The sequence below is a fragment of the Zingiber officinale genome, chromosome 4A (genome assembly GCF_018446385.1).
Source record: "Zingiber officinale cultivar Zhangliang chromosome 4A, Zo_v1.1, whole genome shotgun sequence".
NCBI classification, from domain to species: Eukaryota; Viridiplantae; Streptophyta; class Magnoliopsida; order Zingiberales; family Zingiberaceae; genus Zingiber; species Zingiber officinale.
Window position 1 is genome coordinate 91,210,412 of NC_055992.1, and position 17,578 is coordinate 91,227,989.

The 17,578-nt window shown below is 35.6% G+C and overlaps 1 protein-coding gene across 5 annotated transcripts; it reads left to right on the top strand.

Annotated features, from left to right (window-relative positions):
• Positions 1-4,424: 4,424 nt before the first annotated feature.
• Positions 4,425-14,397, top strand: LOC121970149 (arf-GAP domain and FG repeat-containing protein 1-like). 5 transcript variants are annotated; one of them, XM_042520656.1, is made up of 14 exons: positions 4,425-4,549; positions 4,722-4,870; positions 6,770-6,831; positions 6,930-7,017; positions 7,107-7,168; positions 7,245-7,338; positions 7,451-7,951; positions 8,476-8,916; positions 8,996-9,175; positions 9,245-9,355; positions 9,444-9,515; positions 12,346-12,478; positions 12,566-12,635; positions 13,946-14,397. In XM_042520656.1, exons 2-14 carry the CDS (start codon positions 4,772-4,774, stop codon positions 14,079-14,081), a joined length of 2,049 nt encoding a protein of 682 aa, XP_042376590.1. In that variant the 5' UTR covers positions 4,425-4,549; positions 4,722-4,771; the 3' UTR covers positions 14,082-14,397. The 5 variants fall into 5 exon arrangements, 4 of the variants coding, with proteins under 4 accessions (XP_042376590.1, XP_042376589.1, XP_042376591.1 ...); XM_042520655.1 differs by having other exon boundaries at positions 4,436-4,549; positions 4,719-4,870; XM_042520657.1 differs by having other exon boundaries at positions 4,436-4,549; positions 4,719-4,870; positions 8,476-8,910.
• Positions 14,398-17,578: the final 3,181 nt, after the last annotated feature.

Genomic DNA, 17,578 nt, shown 5'->3' on the forward strand with positions numbered 1-17,578 from the left:
TTAATGATAACATTAAACCCAACATTAAATGACCATAATTTGGTCATTCATTACTGTTGGTTGCTACTCTGAAAGCCTAGAGGTTCCACTGTACAAAAATTTTGTACAAAGGTCTGAACCTTTTCCTAGCTACCATGTGTTCTTTTAAATTAAATTTTGGATCGCCTGCGGAACTTAACACGTTTGATCCAAAACTTAATCTATTTGTTCTTTTAGGTTTTGACTTGGATCTCCTGCGGAACTTAACACGTTCGACCCAAGTCACCTTAAGTTATTAATTTCATTAAATATTAATTTCCATAATCGGTTCCCAGTACTAACGTGGCGAGGCACATGACCTTCTTGGATATGGGAGCAACCACCACCGACTAGACAAAACCTTTTATAGAAAGCTAATATTTAATTTCCTAAAATAACTTTAGGTTAACCGAAAAAAATAATCAAATCACAAGAAAAAAAAAACAAAAGAACACTATATCGAAAACAAATTCGAAACTCTAGAATCGTATGCCTCTTGTATTTAGTATTATTTTCATAAATAACTAGTATGATGCGGAAACAAAAATTACTAGTTATACCTTGTAGAAAAACCTCTTGATCTTCTACCGTATTCCTCTTCTAACCTCGGACGTTGTGTGGGCAACGATCTTCCGAGATGAGAAACCACCAACCACCTTCTTCTCCTCCTAGCTAGGTTCGGCTACAAAAGAAGAAGCTTCACCAAGGAAGAAAATCAAAACACTAACCAAGCTCCAAGAGATGCTAGCTTTCTCTCCTTCTTCTTCTTCTTCTCCAAGTGGTATCCGGCCACCACAAGAGCTCCAAGGGAGAGAGAGAGGTTCGGCCACGACAAGAGAAAGAGAGGGAGAGGATGGCCGGCCACACCAAGGAACAAAAGAGGGAGAGAAATAATAGAGGTTATCTCCCATGAAGGCACCCTCACCCCTTCTTTTATATTCCTTGGCCTAAGCAAATTAGGAAATTTAATTACAATAAAATTTCCTCAATTTCCTTGACATGATTTAATTGAGAAAAATAAAATAAAATTTCCCCAATTGAAATCTTATGGCCGGCCACATCAATGAAGAACAAATTGGACAAGTTTCAATCAACAATTAAAACTTCCTAATTTGTTTCCGGAAATTTTAAAAAATAAAATTTCTCTTCAAAATCTCTTCATGGTTGATAAAAGGAAATTTCTATAATTTTAATTTTACAACATGTGAATAATTTTTAAAGAGAAAATAAAATATCTCACCAATCTACAAATAAGGAAAGAGATATAATCTCTTTCTTTAATCTTTTGTAGATCTTTTACAAGAGAGATATTTTAATTTTAATTTTCTTTAATAAATTATATCTCCCACATAATAAAAATTAAAATTAAAATCTCTTTTTAATTTAATATGGCCGGCCCCTCTAGCTTGGGTTCAAGCTAGGGCCGGCCACCCCAATTTATACCTAGGTCGGCCCTAGCTTGTTTCCAAGCTAGCTTGGCTGGCCCCCTTTAAGTGGGTATAGAAGGTGGGTATAAGTGGGTATAGTACTCTATAAATAAGAGGCTACGATAGGGATCGAGAGGAGGAATTGGTTTTGGTCTCCCGATAAAATTAAGCATCCCATGTTCGCCCCGAACACACAACTTAATTTTATCAATAATAATTCATTCCACTAGAGAACTATTATTGAACTACCGCACCAATCCCAAATTACATTTTTGGGCTCCTTCTTATTATGAGTGTGTTAGTCTCCATGTGTTTAAGATATCGAATGTCCACTAATTAAGTGAGTTACTAACAACTCATTTAATTAATATCTTAGTCCAAGAGTAGTACCACTCAACCTTATTATCATGTCGGACTGAGTCCACCTGCAGGGTTTAACATGACAATCCTTATGAGCTCCTCTTGAGGACATTATCAACCTAGTATCTCTAGGACACAGTTTCCTTCTATAATCAACAACACACACTATAAGTGATACCATTTCCCAACTTACCGGGCTTATTGATTCATCGAACTAAATCTCACCCATTGATAAATTAAAAAAATAAATATCAAATATATATGCTTGTTATTATATCAGGATTAAGATCACACACTTCCATAATAACCGAGGTCTTTGTTTCTTTATAAATTCAGTATAAAAGAAATGACCTCAAATGGTCCTACTCAATACACTTTAAGTATACTAGTGTAATTATATAGTTAAGATAAACTAATACCTAATTACACTACGACCTTCCAATGGTTTGTTCCTTTCCATCTTGGTCGTGAGCTACTGTTTATAATTTATAAGGAACCAATAACATGATCTTCTGTGTGTGACACCACACACCATGTTATCTACAATATAAATTAATTGAACAACTACATTTATCATAAATGTAGACATTTGACCAATGTGATTCTTATTTCTAGATAAATATTTATACCAAAAGCTAGGCTTTTAGTATACATCCTAACAATTACGTGCAAGGTAAGATCTCCTATATAAGGAGACTCGATCTTGAGCAAGGATAGAGTAGGAAAGAGAGAGTGAGAGGAAAAGCAGGAAGCAAACCTCTGTCCACTCGTATTTTTCCACAAAAACTCTCTCAGTCTTACATCCGTTCGGCTAAACTACTCGTGATAGCACTCTGGTGTATTCTCAGTTCGCCACGAACAACCAGTGCTTAGTTACTTATGTGATTTTGCCCTTGTATCCTGAAAAACAGACGACCCAAGAGAACCTTAAAGAACAACCGGAGGTGAGACGAATCTATTTCAAGGAAAGCAAATTCCCTTCCCCACTCAGCGATTAACTCTCAATTCTTTTACGCACTGCATCAACTCTATAACTCGACAACCAGAAGCTTGGCAGAATCAACTCTGCTGATAGCTTGAGATTATCTGCTCAAATCATTTCAACAGATAAGTTAGAATTGATTTTATATAATTTCAATTGAGTAAATTTTTTTAATATCTTCGATAATAAATCATCCAGAATGAAAGTCTGAGAAGAGGGGAGGGAAGGAGAAGGCGGAGACGACTCCAACAATCGCTCTAGGTGGACTCCACCAGCTTGACACTAGAAGCAGAAGAAACAGAGGTTGATCTGTCACACGTGGAGTGTGAGAGGGAGATGAACTAGCTAAAACGAAAAGAAAACATTTACTACTAAAGCTTTCAAAATAACTTTATAATATGAAAAATATAAAAACTTGAAATAATTAAATTTTATATTTAAATAAAATCAAACTTAAAAAAATAAAAAAGAATATTTCAACAATTTAATTAATTTTAGGTATGTTTTTAATTATCTTAGAGCATCCATATCAATTACCTTAAACTAAATTTTTACCTTAAATTTTACATTTTACATTAAAAAAACATTCGTATCAGGTACCCTACTCATTCCCTAAATATACATTTTATGAATAGTAGTTATTTAAATTTAGAGAATGGATTTCATTTCCTAAACATTAAAATACTATTTCTCTCTCCTCCCACTAATAATAAAAAATTTCTCTCTCCTTCTTCTAATAATAAAAAATTTCTCTCTCCTCTATCTCTTTCCTCCATCTAACAATAAAAAATATGAAGGAAAGAGAAAAAATAATAAAAAAATAAATATATGACAAATTATAGAGAAGCTGATATATCATGTAGCGGAAAATTGATATCTAAATTTAATAAAGTAATTTTTTTATCCTAAATTTTAGATTTTGGATGAGGATATTGATGTGGATGGTCTTAGATTAAAGTCTAATTTATTGGACTCATTATAATATCATTTTTTTTATTATTTTAATTCAAGGAATTAATGATCAGCTTATGTCCTCGAGTTGATACCGTTCGTATTTACATTTATATGGATTTTATCATTCACCGACCGATGATACTAAATCACTCAAGAAGAATGATATAAAATAAAAAATCACGACATCGTATGGGAAAAGTGTATTCAGATCCTCTATTTTAAAATTCTGTCATCTGTATCCCGCTCATTGATCAGACAGATAAACTATCATAATTTCGAACCAAGAGAAAACAACCTTTTTGTTTAGCCGTCTTATTTTTCACAAATTTCTTTTCAACTGAAGTTTCAATTCTGATTTATGGGCAACAAAAAACCGAGACCACACGTAATTCATCTCCACCGACTCGCGTCCACAGTCATAGCTCTCATGGCGTACGTTATCATTTGATAACCAGTGGTAGTCCGCCACGTCGGTGAGTCATCGCATGGGTCGATTAAAGTGTATTTTTAGAGTATGTTGTCCGGACAGGTCAGAGCTGAGCTGGTTCGCGGTTGGGCGCATTGCGAACTGGCAGCAACCCGTCGGCCACCGGCAAAACTGCCGGTTGGTGTTATCTGCCACTGAGAAGGTGAAGATGAAAAAACTTTAGGGGTCTAATTGAAAATTTATTTCCTAGAGAACATAAAAAACATCTCTTTCTTTTCGCATAAAGAAAGCGCAAACATTTTGGCTTTCGATCTCATCTATTGGCCGATCGCCGGCTCCATTTCTCGCAAGCCAATTCTCTCGTCTGACGGTTGAAATCAGGTACGATCTCCTCCTCCTGGCTCTCCATGGCATTGTTCCGTAGATCTTAACCTTTAGTTATTGGATGGCTGCGAGATGAGGACGTTCTTCTTGTTTTGGTCCCGTTTTCTCTTGATCGTTGCACGCGTTCGAGGCAATTTGAGCATTTTTGTGCTTCTTTATGATCTAGAAGCGGATCACGAGCGGAATCTCGGACATCTGAGGAGGTAGAGGGGAATAGCGATGGCTAATCGGGTGAAGGAGGATGAGAAGAATGAGAAGATAATTCGAGGGCTTCTGAAACTTCCTGCCAATCGAAAGTGCATCAATTGCAACAATTTGGTGAGCTTACTTTTTTTTTTTTTTTTTGTGATTTGTGGTTCTATGTAATAAGTATTTCTGTGATTCTGAAGGACAGTTGCATTCAAGGAGAAATAAAGTAAGATACTATGGATTTGATGAAAGATGACCAATTAATACTATAGTTTGACAAATTGATTAGGTTCAAGTTGAAAGTATGATGGTAGAAGGAGACCAAAGGAAAGTTTAATTCACCAACTAAAATTGATTTAATAGACCTGAATATTATTAGTAATTTAGTCTTACATAGGGTTGAATGGATAGATGAGATCATGTAGCCAATTGCATATTGTAGGGACTACAACATCTTGATGATTCTTTGACACATATTTGGTATTTATTGCTTCAGTTGTCCTTGATTGGGCCCCACAATAATTCAATTAGTCATCAATGCAACCTCATTTCATCAAATAATGTCTTCATTAGTTAGGTTTGAACTATGAAATTTTGGCAAAATTAATCCGCAAGGACAATCAAACCTATTCTTGAAGTAACACCTCTATAAAAACAAGGATTTCTTGCATGCTAATAGGCTATTATGCTTTTATACCATTTGGAAATTTTCTAGCATCTTAAAACTGAACCTTGACGTCAACTTATTTCAGAACAATCCTGATTATTGATCCTGGTTTTGGAAAGCCTCTTGGTACTAGCTTGCAGTAAAGCAAGATTAAGTATACCAGACATTCTTTATACATATATCAATTCATGGTGATCATTCAAGCATCTTAGTGAAACAGTAGAAGCTTATTTGCTGGTATTTTTTTTTCTTTCGACTGTTTCTTGGTATCAAGATAAGGAGGTTAACATTTACTTTTTTTTTACCATATTATTCATAGGCATATACTTTTAGAATCTATTGGAGTTTTCTGGGTATCATGCCTGTGCAGTCTAGGTTAACTGCTGGTCTTGTTATAGCATACCTAAAATAAGCTATATATGTAGATTCCTTCTCTGTTTATATATTACCTTTTTGTTCTTTACATTGTTCAGAATGATGAAGATCAACACTGAATCATAAGTTCTAGTCATAAAGTAGCCTGGCATTATTTGGTTAGATTTAATGTATTGGAGTTAACTGTGAAAAAAATCCTTGATTTTGTTTGTTTGGGGTCTTGAAATCACATGAAATGGCAATGAACGATTAGGAATGACAATAGCCCATTAGTTTCTATTCCCATCGGAGGAACCAGTATGAGGATGAATTAAAATAGGGGAAAAAAAGAACTGAAAGAATATGCAAAAAATGTTTCAAAAATTAAGTTTTAGTGGTTGTGTTAATTAAAATGTATCCTTCCTCATATTCTGGATTGGAGGTTACCAAACTAGAAGTGAGATTCAGTTAGTTATTCCTATTCCTAAGATCTCATTCAATGCTCTTCTTTCCCTTTCATTATACCAAAAAGGTGTGCTAGGAATTTACAAGAATTCCTTAACAGATATACATTCTTCTTCTTCTTCTTCATATCTAAAGATGACCAACAAATAAGAAGAATCCATGGATAAAAATAAAATTGTAATTTTCTATAGTGTTCTTTTTTATTTTAATATCATTTAATTGCTTTTCAGGTAAGGAAAACAGTATCTACCGCATAAATATTTGCTAATCTATGCAACTTCACATTGCGCCTAAGCCCATGAGTAGTCGAGTAGTTTGTGTCTAATCGGGATATAGACTATTAGTTGTGTCAATCACAAATCACTCTAATATATATGTTTGACTATATTTCAATAAGAATACCCTAGTATGGCTGTATAACATAATAGAGAGGAAGGAAGGAGAAGTTTCAAAATATTGTTTTATTAATTAATACTTAATTTTTGTCCTGTTAAGTTGTTTGTTACTTGTCATTTGTTAATCTAATTTAGATATTTTGGCAGGGTCCCCAATATGTGTGCACAAATTTCTGGACATTTATCTGTACAAACTGTAGTGGAATACAGTAAGTGTTCATATTTTTTTTTGCAGCATATCTCTGTACGTGTTTTTGTTTATTCATTCCTTATCTGATATCACATGTTATATCATTTTCCCCTGCAGTAGGGAGTTCACCCATCGTGTTAAATCCGTATCTATGGCTAAATTTACTTCCCAGGAAGTTACTGCCCTCCAAGAAGGGGGGAATGAGGTATTGCTTTGTGGAAAGTATTTGCTTTTTCAAACATATGATTTGGCCACTCTTTCCTGGCATGTAACCAGATACTTTGTTTCATACAGCGTGCGAGAGAAATTTACTTTAAGGACTGGGACCCACAGCGCCACTCATTTCCTGATAGCAGGTTACTGCTCCTTCTGTCCTTCCAATTTTTTGCCAACCTATCATGTCTTTTTAACTGCTATTCATTTGAGTTACAGTAATATTGATAGGCTCAGGGAGTTCGTTAAGCATGTTTATGTTGACCGAAGATATTCTGGGGAGAGGCCTGGAGACATGTCTCAAAGGTTGAAGGTAGCGACTCATGGACATACTGTTGATTTGAAAAGTTATACTTCTGTTTAAAGTTAAAGTTAGTCTTGTCCAATTGGTTTGACTATAATTTCTATTATTTGTGAGCTTGCAGGGTGATAGGGACGAAAATGAAAACAAAAGGGAAGAATCATATAGAGGTGGTTCCAGAAGTCCACCATATGAAAGTGGTTATAGTCCTAGTTTTGGTGGTAAAAATGAGGATAGGAGTTACAGATCCAATTATGGAGGAAGAAGTCCTGGGTCTAACTTTGGAAGAAGAAGTCCTGGGTCTAACTTTGGAGGAAGAAATCCTGGATACAATCAGGGCGATATCAAGAGAAGTCCAGCTTATTTTGAGGTGGTAGATGATAGAGTTAAAGATGACAAATTTAGAAATGGAAACCAAAACAGAAGGATTGAAGAGCGTAGGTTGCCAGACATGCCAAAGCCAGATGTGAAATCACCAGATCATCAGAAAGACATTGGTAAGCTGAGTACTCCAATGGTACGTCCTGTGAGTGATATCTTGGGTGATGATGTACCACGACTTCAAGTTGGAAACACTCCTAAATCAAATGGAACCAGCATACCTGATGATTCTGCTCAGACAAAGGTAGGTTTAGCATGATGTGTTTGATTGCCGTTGGGGATCTTTAAGAAATTTCATTATTTTTTACTTGTGTTAGGGAACATAGTATTAATATGACTTTTTTTTTTCGTCTTGTAAATGTGGCACGCCTACAAGTTCTCTAGACATATTTTAGACCATGTGAGTTTACTATAAAATGACTTGATATTTTCCATTTTTTGTGGAAGCGTAACTAATAGAAAAGCATTGTCTATAAGGCTTATGCCCATCCCTAGCCAAGATTTAAGATGACTTGAGATTGTTTTTATCATGTTCTCATATACTAATGTATGAATTGGATAAATGAGCACAGTATTAGATATTTTACTATTTTGTGTGTATGTATTTTTCATTATAATGGCCAGTCATAAATTTGTTGATTAACAATCAAATGAAGGTTATATTTCTTGCATTGCTCATAGTTAATTGTTCTATCTTTAATAGATCATCTGGCTATTTCCTCAGAAAACTTCTTGGATTGCTCACACTTCATCTGTCTAATATTGCAGAGTTCTTTATCTTCAAGCAGCATAGGCTCTGCTGATGCAAATTCAGTGCAGAAGGGAGCATATATAGAGAGTCTTATAGATTTTAGTGTGGATTCTGAACCTACTGTTGCTGCAAACCTAGAACAGTCTGTGCCTCAACAAAATACCTCTGTTGCTAGCAATGGGGGGGACTGGGCAGCTTTTAATTCTGGACATCACAGTGTGCCTCAAGTGGCTCCTATTGCAAACCAATTAGTATCTGGTCTTGCCCAATTATCAGTTTCAGGGTCTGTGCCTTCAGGGAATAATTTAATTTTGCCTTCTGGAATTGTGTCCACAAAAGTTGGTGGTGGTGGGAGTCTGTCCACAGTAACAACACAGCAAGCATTATTTCCATCCATAAATAACTCTGATCAGTCATCCAGTGCACCTAGAATTGAATCTTCAAACAACCTGGTAGAGGCATGTTCCTCTTTTGTTCACCTAGGTTTCCTATGGCTTTCATTTAGCTAATTTGCAAATTGTGTGTACTGTTTGCCAGAAATTGATGTCGTCACCTGCACCACATGGGCAAGGAGGATCTTTAACTGCTGGGGTTGCAAACCCTGGTGGACATCTTCCTAGAGTTGCCACAAAAGCACCACAAGATACAGTCACTGGAGTTTCTTCACAACCATCATCTGCAGGAATTATATCTAGTGGAAGAAAAGAACTGCCAGAGGTAGCACACAACCTTATTACCAACTTCAGGCAACGTGGCATCATAACTAAAATTTGTTAGTTTTTACAGGATATTTTTGCGTCACTTTATCCAACTGCACCTTTATCAGCTCCAAGTTGGCAAAGAAGGTTCTATCCTGGAATGGGGTATAACATGCAGTACCCTACCACTGCCAGTGTGGTACGAACTGTCATTCTCAATATGCCTTGTTAGTGGTTCATTTGTCATGGTTCTTCATTTTTTGAGACTGAATTTTTTTCACCTCCAGGTGGTGCCTGCATTCACTCAATCTCCAAAATCTATGAATCCATTTGATATTACCAGTGGTCCACTCCCAATGGTACATAGTTCTCTTTATTCTTTATTCTTTTTTATTTTTTCTTTTTCCTTTTTTCTTTTTCAAGTTCTCAAATGTTAAAAAATTCAGTATGTCACTTGTAATTCCAAACCCTCAAAGAGATAATTTCATTGGACAAATGTCTACTAGTATAAAATTTCATAAAATCAAAATCATATATCATGTTGTTTATCTTTATACATACTATCAAGTCCCTCGGGTTGGTCTAGTGGTTAGCGCATGAGGTGTTGCCACCATGAGGTCTGGGGTTCAAATCTCGGCATAGCCGAGGTAAATACCTCCCTTATGTGCTAATCACTATTCCAAAGATTAGTAGCCGCCCGTGATGTACCTCCTCCGTGATGGCCCCTGGGACGGGTTGGTGGGGGCGCTGGGGAGAGCGTATTCGCCTTTTGCCATCATTTATACATACTATCAAATTTTATTTCTGGTTATCCTTTTTGCATAATTTTTTTTCTTCTAATTCCATGTTCTTGGAAAATACTCACTAAGCAAATTTACCTCATGCTTTTTTTTTTGTATTTGTAATGTAAATATATATAAAATCACGGAATATACATAATTGACGGACTATAAGTTAGCCACACTGATATTCCCCAAAACAATGCTATGTGTATAGCACCCTAACAAGACAATTTCACTCGTTAGTTTCCACTATCCACTGCTCAAACTGAAACAATAGTTCAGGGTAAATAACAAATATTATTTTATATACCTGAGTCTTAATCTTATGGATAATACTAGACTTTGTGTCTGTCATACCCTTGAAGATTGTGTAGTTTCGAGCTCTCCAGAGTTGATACATGGTGCATGCCAAAGAAACTCTCCTTGCTCGATTCCTCTGCAGTTTGCTTTCTTTAGTCAGCAAAATATTTGAAAGACCATGTTTTATCCATTTTATTAATTGTTTGAATTTTTTGAAAGGCTTGTTATGAAAATTAAAATTGACATTTAAGTCAGATGGTCAATTAAGCCTAAATCAATGCCATTTTAAAGTTTGATCTAATTTCCATATATGCTAACTGATGAGAGAGTAAATGGAATAAATTCAAAATTCAAACTGTGTAAAAAACTTTATTAAGTAAAGCTGTTTTCCTGTTGGGAACAAATTGTATGTCAGATAGAAGAATGAAAAAAAATAGAGAATAGGGAAGAAGAGAATTAAAAGAGTCATTCTTGCATATGCTTGTATGAGGGAAAAGGAAAAAAAATCTTTCCCATCATATCCTTGGAGGGATTCATAGGAGCAAAGAATTATTATTTTTTCATATTTATATTTTTAAAATTTTTAAGTAATAAAAAAGTGTATAAATAAATAGAAAAACTTTTTTATTGGTTTTGAAATTGATGCTTCTCAATTTGGTAAGGAACAAGATAAGAGAAACAAAGAGGAATATTTTTCTCCCTATTTTTTTTTCACCCCAGTGAATTCCCTCCAATGAAATTGAAAGAATTGAACACTGGAATTATTTCCCACCTTTCTTATTCACTGAGTTACTGTCTGTAGTGTTTCATTTGTAGGAAAGAAGATGTAAGTGTTTTAAGTTAATTGGTGAGGAATAGACGAGATGAATGGATTTGAAAATCTTTCAAGCTATTATTCAACAACAAATATTGATGGAGATAAGATTTGTAGGATAAAAAGTAGGTGATTAAAATAGAGGAGTTTTTGAAGTCTTGTGTGCTTACTATCGTATTTTAGGCCAAATGCAATAGTTTATGTACTTGTGGAACAACCATACAATTTATTTATGGTTATTTTTATGCAGCTACAAATCAACAAATATAAAAAAGCAAGTGGAAAAAAAGCTAAAATGGATGTGTAGGATTGTTAAAAAGATCAAATAAGAAAATTATTATTGAGGAGCAAATTAGGTATAGCTCCAACAGTTAATGCAATATGGAAAAAGTAGATTGAGATATGTATATGTTAAAAAATGGCATATTTTCTATAGTTACATTTGTCGAATCTATCAAAGTTGCAGCGAGGAGTAAAATGACTGTGCTCAAGGAAATTAAGATGATTTAGAAGACCTAAATATTGCTACCCAAATATTTAAGACAGTTGTTGGAATTCTTGATGCCTGTTCACCAATTAATACTCATCCAAGAAGAATGCATAGTTCTTGTTCGCCTAACATATAAGGTACAAGAATTACAATCAAATAGTGACCAATTTTGACATGTCAATATATTCCTATTCTTTTATGTATTTTTTTTTCCACTTAGCATTTTTTGAATGTCAGATAGTCTCTAAAATTTAAAGATGTTGATGGCCAAAAACTTTATGGACCATACTTGATACGTGATATGTGCTAAATTCAATTAGTCTACTCTATTTATACAATGCAGTCTTTTTCATTAACAATTTGATAACAGTTCTTGCAAATTAGTTTAAGATAAAATTTGGGTACATAAAAACGGTGTATATTTTTAGATATTGCTTAAATATCGGAAGTGATAATTTCCTGTAATATCTATGCATCCCAACTTCTACTTCATCCTTTTTGTTGGACATATCAGATGTTACTGGCCATTCTTCTTTGTATAATTAATTTCCAGAATTGGAGTGTAAAAAATCTTAACCTTTTGGAATTTGGATATATATTTTGATATTCATGTATGTACTGGTTCCAATTTTGAATAGAGGTTTCTCATTTTGTGGAAATTGTCTCATACTTGGATATGCAGACTGGATAATATTCTGTGGTGTGCATGAGCAAAGTATTCACATATATGGCCAACCGATGGCTGAAGTAGTAGCTGTCACTTCCTAATGATTTTTTAATGGTTTCCCTTTCTCCTAAGGTAGGTGACGCCTCTCCAAGGAGAAGTATCTAACATGACTCCTCCAGGCTCCATACCTCAAAGTTCTAGTTTTCAATCCCCTTCCCCACATTGGATGGCATCTCAACAATCACCATATGCGTCCCATATGTTGCCAAGTAAAATTACATGATACACTTAGGATTTCTCGTCAATTAATTCATATAAATTTTTATGCTATACTAATAAAAAAAATTAATCCTCAGGTCCATTTGCAATATCTCAGTTTCCAAACAACATGACTCCACAAATAGCCAATGCCACGTTATCTCTGGGGTAAGTTTTCTGAAAATTGTATCTAATTCTATTTTGCTATTGGTTGCTGATTTTCATATGTTATTTAGGAGATTATGGCATTATTGAGATTGACATTTATGTTAATATTGAAATCACTTGCTTTGTTTTGTTATCAAATTTCTGATGGATTAACTTTTAGCAGTCATCTGTTCTTATTTACTAAGGTCATTCTCTTGGCTATTGAGTTTGCTCATTGCAATTGCGCTCTATTCTAATATTTGTATTGGCAAAAACACCCTTGAGGGATACTGTATAATTCCTTTTCATTTCCAAAATCTCCATAATTGTCTTCTGTCCTTTTATTGAGCAAATTTGAATGTGGTTTTAAAAGAGTCGAAACCAAACTAAATTGTTTTTCATTTATTGGTTTTTTCTAAGAAAAAAATATTGTGGCTTATGCTTTTCATTGCCCGATTTCATTACCTAAATCATGTTCTATAAATTACATACTAAAATAGAGATTTTAAAATGGAAAGGTGGCATTTGGAAAATACCCCCACGCTGAAGGTGTCTAATCTACCCTAATCATATTATTTTGTTATCTTAGTGAGCAATTAAGTGCAACTTCATTAGATGATAAAATAAATGAAATAGATTGAGATAGTATAAACATACTCATAGAAAATTAATGTATTCTATAATTAGAAGAGTGAATTGATTAGCGTGGAAGGCTTGAGGTGTGAGGGGTAGAGAAAGGAAAAAAAATAATTGATGCAATAAAAAGTAATCTAATTCATTTGAATAGTACAAATCATATAGCCCAGCATAGATTGCATAGAGAACATGGAATGCTAATAGTGATGTAATTGACCTTTAGAATAGTTGGGATAATATGATACGAGAAATTCTGCTTATCTAATCTGATTTTGTTGTTCTCCTAAATAGTAAAATTTTTAAAAAGTTAAATCTCTTTTCCGTCTCCCAAGCACCCATATTCTTGCAAAGCTTTGCTTATGGTTGAAAGTAATATTTAATGATGGATTTCACAACTGTTTAGGAATCAACTATGTCAAGCAAAAGCCTTCATATTCTCAAGATCTAACCTCAACACTCATCAAACTCAAATTTGCATAATTCTGAATGAAATTTCATTCCATTTCCTAAACCGAACAACTAGAATGAAATTAGTAATATTATCTTTGGTTTTTTGAACCGTAACTACATATTTGGTATGGAAATTCTATGCATGGATGTGCTCGCCTCATAATCTACTTGCTCAAATATTTACTAAAGCATGTGGTCAACATTTATTTCACGAGCCTAATACCACATGATGTTTCTCGCTGCAGAAATCAACGTGTTTTATCTGGCAGTAATGGTAATGGAACTACATTTGGTACTTCAGATCAAAATCAACCTTTCAGTTACAACCAACCAAACACTCATAATTCCTTTGCCCTTGTTGGAAGCAACCCCTTTGGATGAATATGAATCCTGTAACTATCACTTGCTATTAATTTTGGTATCTTACCCATTTGTTCCCTACTTGAGTCAGAATCTCATCAAGGACTTTCGAGTGATGCAATTATGACCCGCTCAAAGGACCACAGTCTTTTGACAACCCTGGTAAAGACAAAATTCTAGCTCATTGTGTGAATAAATTTGAGAACAAGAGCGATTTGTTTCTCATTTGAAGGAAGGTTTGTCAGGAAATCTTCACATCAATTCTGTCTAGTGTAAATCAGTGTTTATTATTTAAAAATGGCTATGCATGTTTAGATTTTTTTTTCCCCACCTTTTATTGTCTCTCTCGGTCATGTTTGCCTTTTTTCAGTAAATTATTTATTTCAAATTATTTCGTTTTTTGAATACCTTTTTTCCATTTGTAAGTTTTGAATCATATTGTGCTTGTAAATGACATGTAAAAGTAGAATGAATCACTTAGGGGCGTATTCAATCAAGAAATTCAATGATTTTCATCAATTTTTTTAATGATAGACTTTTGTATAATTAATAGATTTTTATTAACTTTTATAAAATCTCATATAATTGTGAAAATAATTTTATAGAGTTCTATAGACTTTTTTACAAGATTTTTACAGATATTTTTAAATTTTATGGAAACTTATGGATTTATGAGAGTCCTCGATTGTATAGTTTTTTTTTGGAGAGAAAGGAACTTTTCGTCTTATGACAGAAGAAAAGAGAGAGACATGTAGGGTTAAGGGGGTGCATTCAATCTTGGAAAAGCATAGGTGGTCATGGTCTTGCGCCGATCCTGTTCAAAAATCGTGGAAACGGAAAGATGGGGATGTAGCTACTGCGTTGACTAGATGTAGACCATGCTTCGATCCGCAAGCAAGAAACGTCAGTGCCGAACCAAGAAAGGGGTCCCTGGCGTTGGCCCTCCGACGCAAGTCAGCCACCAATACGAAGAAGGTAGAACAACAGTACCACAAGCATAAAATAGTGAATAATGCGTACCTGCACTGATGTACAGACCCCCTTTATATAATGCCCTGGTGGGTGATGTGCACACTTTTCGAGGTATGGGCATGTTCTCCTATTGGTTGCGGGCACGCTCCCTAATTGGTTCAAGACACGTGGTCATGGACACGTTCTCCAATTGGTCGTCGGCACATCCTCTGATTTGTCCGTCGTATGATCTGCCTGTTGATCATGTCTCCTGTCGGTGACATCATCTCCCAAAAGTATATCCAAAGATACGTCAGCGTTCCCACTGATCAGTCGAGCAGGATAGCTGCTCGACTAAGTACTCCTTTGATCTGTCAAGTACTCCTCGGCTCGGAAGGACTCGACTGCTCTTCCATAAGGAGACAAATTTCGATAGTACGTTCTTATCCAACCAGAATAACGTTTTGGTCATCTCCAAGCTCCTTTGTTCCATGATGAACTTCTGGTGATCTTGGCTGCACAGGCGCTTCGCTTGGCCCACCTCTTTGTCGATCGGGCAACATATGTCGGTCGGCCCCTGATGTAGGGCTCCGTTCGACCCCTGATGTAGGGCTCCGTTCGACCATCCTTTAGTGGGTCTATTGGTCCTTTGGCGTTGACCTCCTTGACTTTGACCTCCACATGTATTGCTATCTTCCTTCTTTGACCCACACTTAGTGGGCCTCCTTTATCATCGCATCACAAGCCTCCCCCTCAAGTCTAATTGAAGAAAGTTGTAAGTCTGACTGACTAGACAAGAAGTTCCTCAAGTGACCTCCTTCGGTCGGACACTCTGTGTGCTTTGGATGATGGTTGGATGATATCTACTAATCCTTGTTCAGGCATAATGAGCGGTAAAGTTTGGTCGCTGATTTAGAGAGCTAACTCATCGACCGACATTTTGTTGGGACTTTTGGGTCGTAAAAACCGCTTTTTGTGTTGTGGAAACCCCGAAGTCTTGCCATCGGATCTGTGCGAAGGTTAAAAATTTTACATATACATGTTTGTAATCCTAGATCTACCTTAGATCTACATGAAAGAAAGTATATCTTTGATGCAAAGCCCTTCGCTTATCCCGCTCGTCCAAGGTTCTTCGGATCTCAAGTGTGTTCAAGTGTACACACCTCTAGAAGTATCAACACGGGACAAGAGATGGAAGAAAAACACCTAGAGTGTGCTAGCACTCTTGGTTGTTTCGGCCAAGGAGGATGAGAGGGAGAGAAGAAAGGAAGAGAGGAGGAAGAAGAAGGAATGAATGAGCACACAATGCTCTTGATTCCTCAATTAAAGTGGCCGACCATTTATTGGAAGGTTATAAACCTCCATGGAATATCAAGAGTCAAGGCTCTTGATCTCCCTCATTAGGTGGCACACCTTGATGATGTGGAACACCATGATTGGCCGGCCCATGCCAAGTGGTTTTGGTCAAGTCAAACTTGACCAATGAAATAACATTTGGTCAAGTCAAACTTGACCCTTCACCTTCCCTCTCAAGTCAAGTCAAACTTGAATCATTTATCTCCCATGATTAATCAAATCCAACCATAGATTCAAGTCAATTTGATTTAATGAATCTCTATTCATTAAATTAAATTGATTCAATGAGTCATAATCTAAATTAGACTCATTGGACACATAAATCAAATTGAGTCCAACTCAATTAGTTTAATTTGGATTACTCTTAACCCAATTTGGTTCATCATATGAACCTAATCCTCTTGGTTCATCATATGAACTCATTCTCCATCTAATTGCCCTTTGTGTGTGACCCTATAAGTTCTTGTAACGTTGACAATGCTCCTAAACTCATTTAGAAGCATAAGTAATGAGCGGTATCTAGCAACACATCATTACTACCCAAGTTACAAGAATGTTGAGATCCAACATTACCTTGTGACTACTAATTGTGACCCTTCACAATATATGATAATGGCCTTCTATCCTTGACATCTATATTGATCAATGTGAGACATAGACCATGTCATCCTCTAAACAATCTAAATCTTGAACTCCAAGTAGACTCACTCTAATCAAATGAGCTCAATATCTCATATTGACTGATTTGGGCATGACCATGCACTTAGTGGTCTCACTCTATCAAGAATAATGATGTCACTCCCATCATATAGGAGGAATAGATCTCATCTACATCACTCACATCCCTCCGCATAATTTGTTACATACCCAGTAATCGCCTTTATGATCCACCTAGTTACGGGTGACGTTTGACGAAGCCAAAGTATGTAACTCCTTATGTAGGGAACCATGGTGACTTCAGGTCCAAGGACTAATAGTCATTCTAATAGCCACATGAGAAAGTATATGACGCTCATATAACGATCCATGATACTTTCTCATGGCGGGTCATTCAGTATACATTCTCCAATGCATACCCATGTGTCAACTTGATATCTCTATATCCATGACTTGTGAGAACAAGTCATCGAGTTGACCTACATGCTAGTCTCGTCGCATTAACATTGTCCCTGAATGTTAATACTTGACTAGGAATGATTCAGAGTAGTGTT

Bases quoted from the DNA above. Each gene is read 5' to 3' on its own strand.
- LOC121970149 (XM_042520656.1), top strand. From the start codon at position 4,772: ATGGCTAATCGGGTGAAGGAGGATGAGAAGAATGAGAAGATAATTCGA. The intron at 6,832-6,929 runs GTAAGTGTTCAT...TTTCCCCTGCAG, and splicing joins ACAAACTGTAGTGGAATACA to TAGGGAGTTCACCCATCGTG. The intron at 9,176-9,244 runs GTAGCACACAAC...TAGTTTTTACAG, and splicing joins GAAGAAAAGAACTGCCAGAG to GATATTTTTGCGTCACTTTA.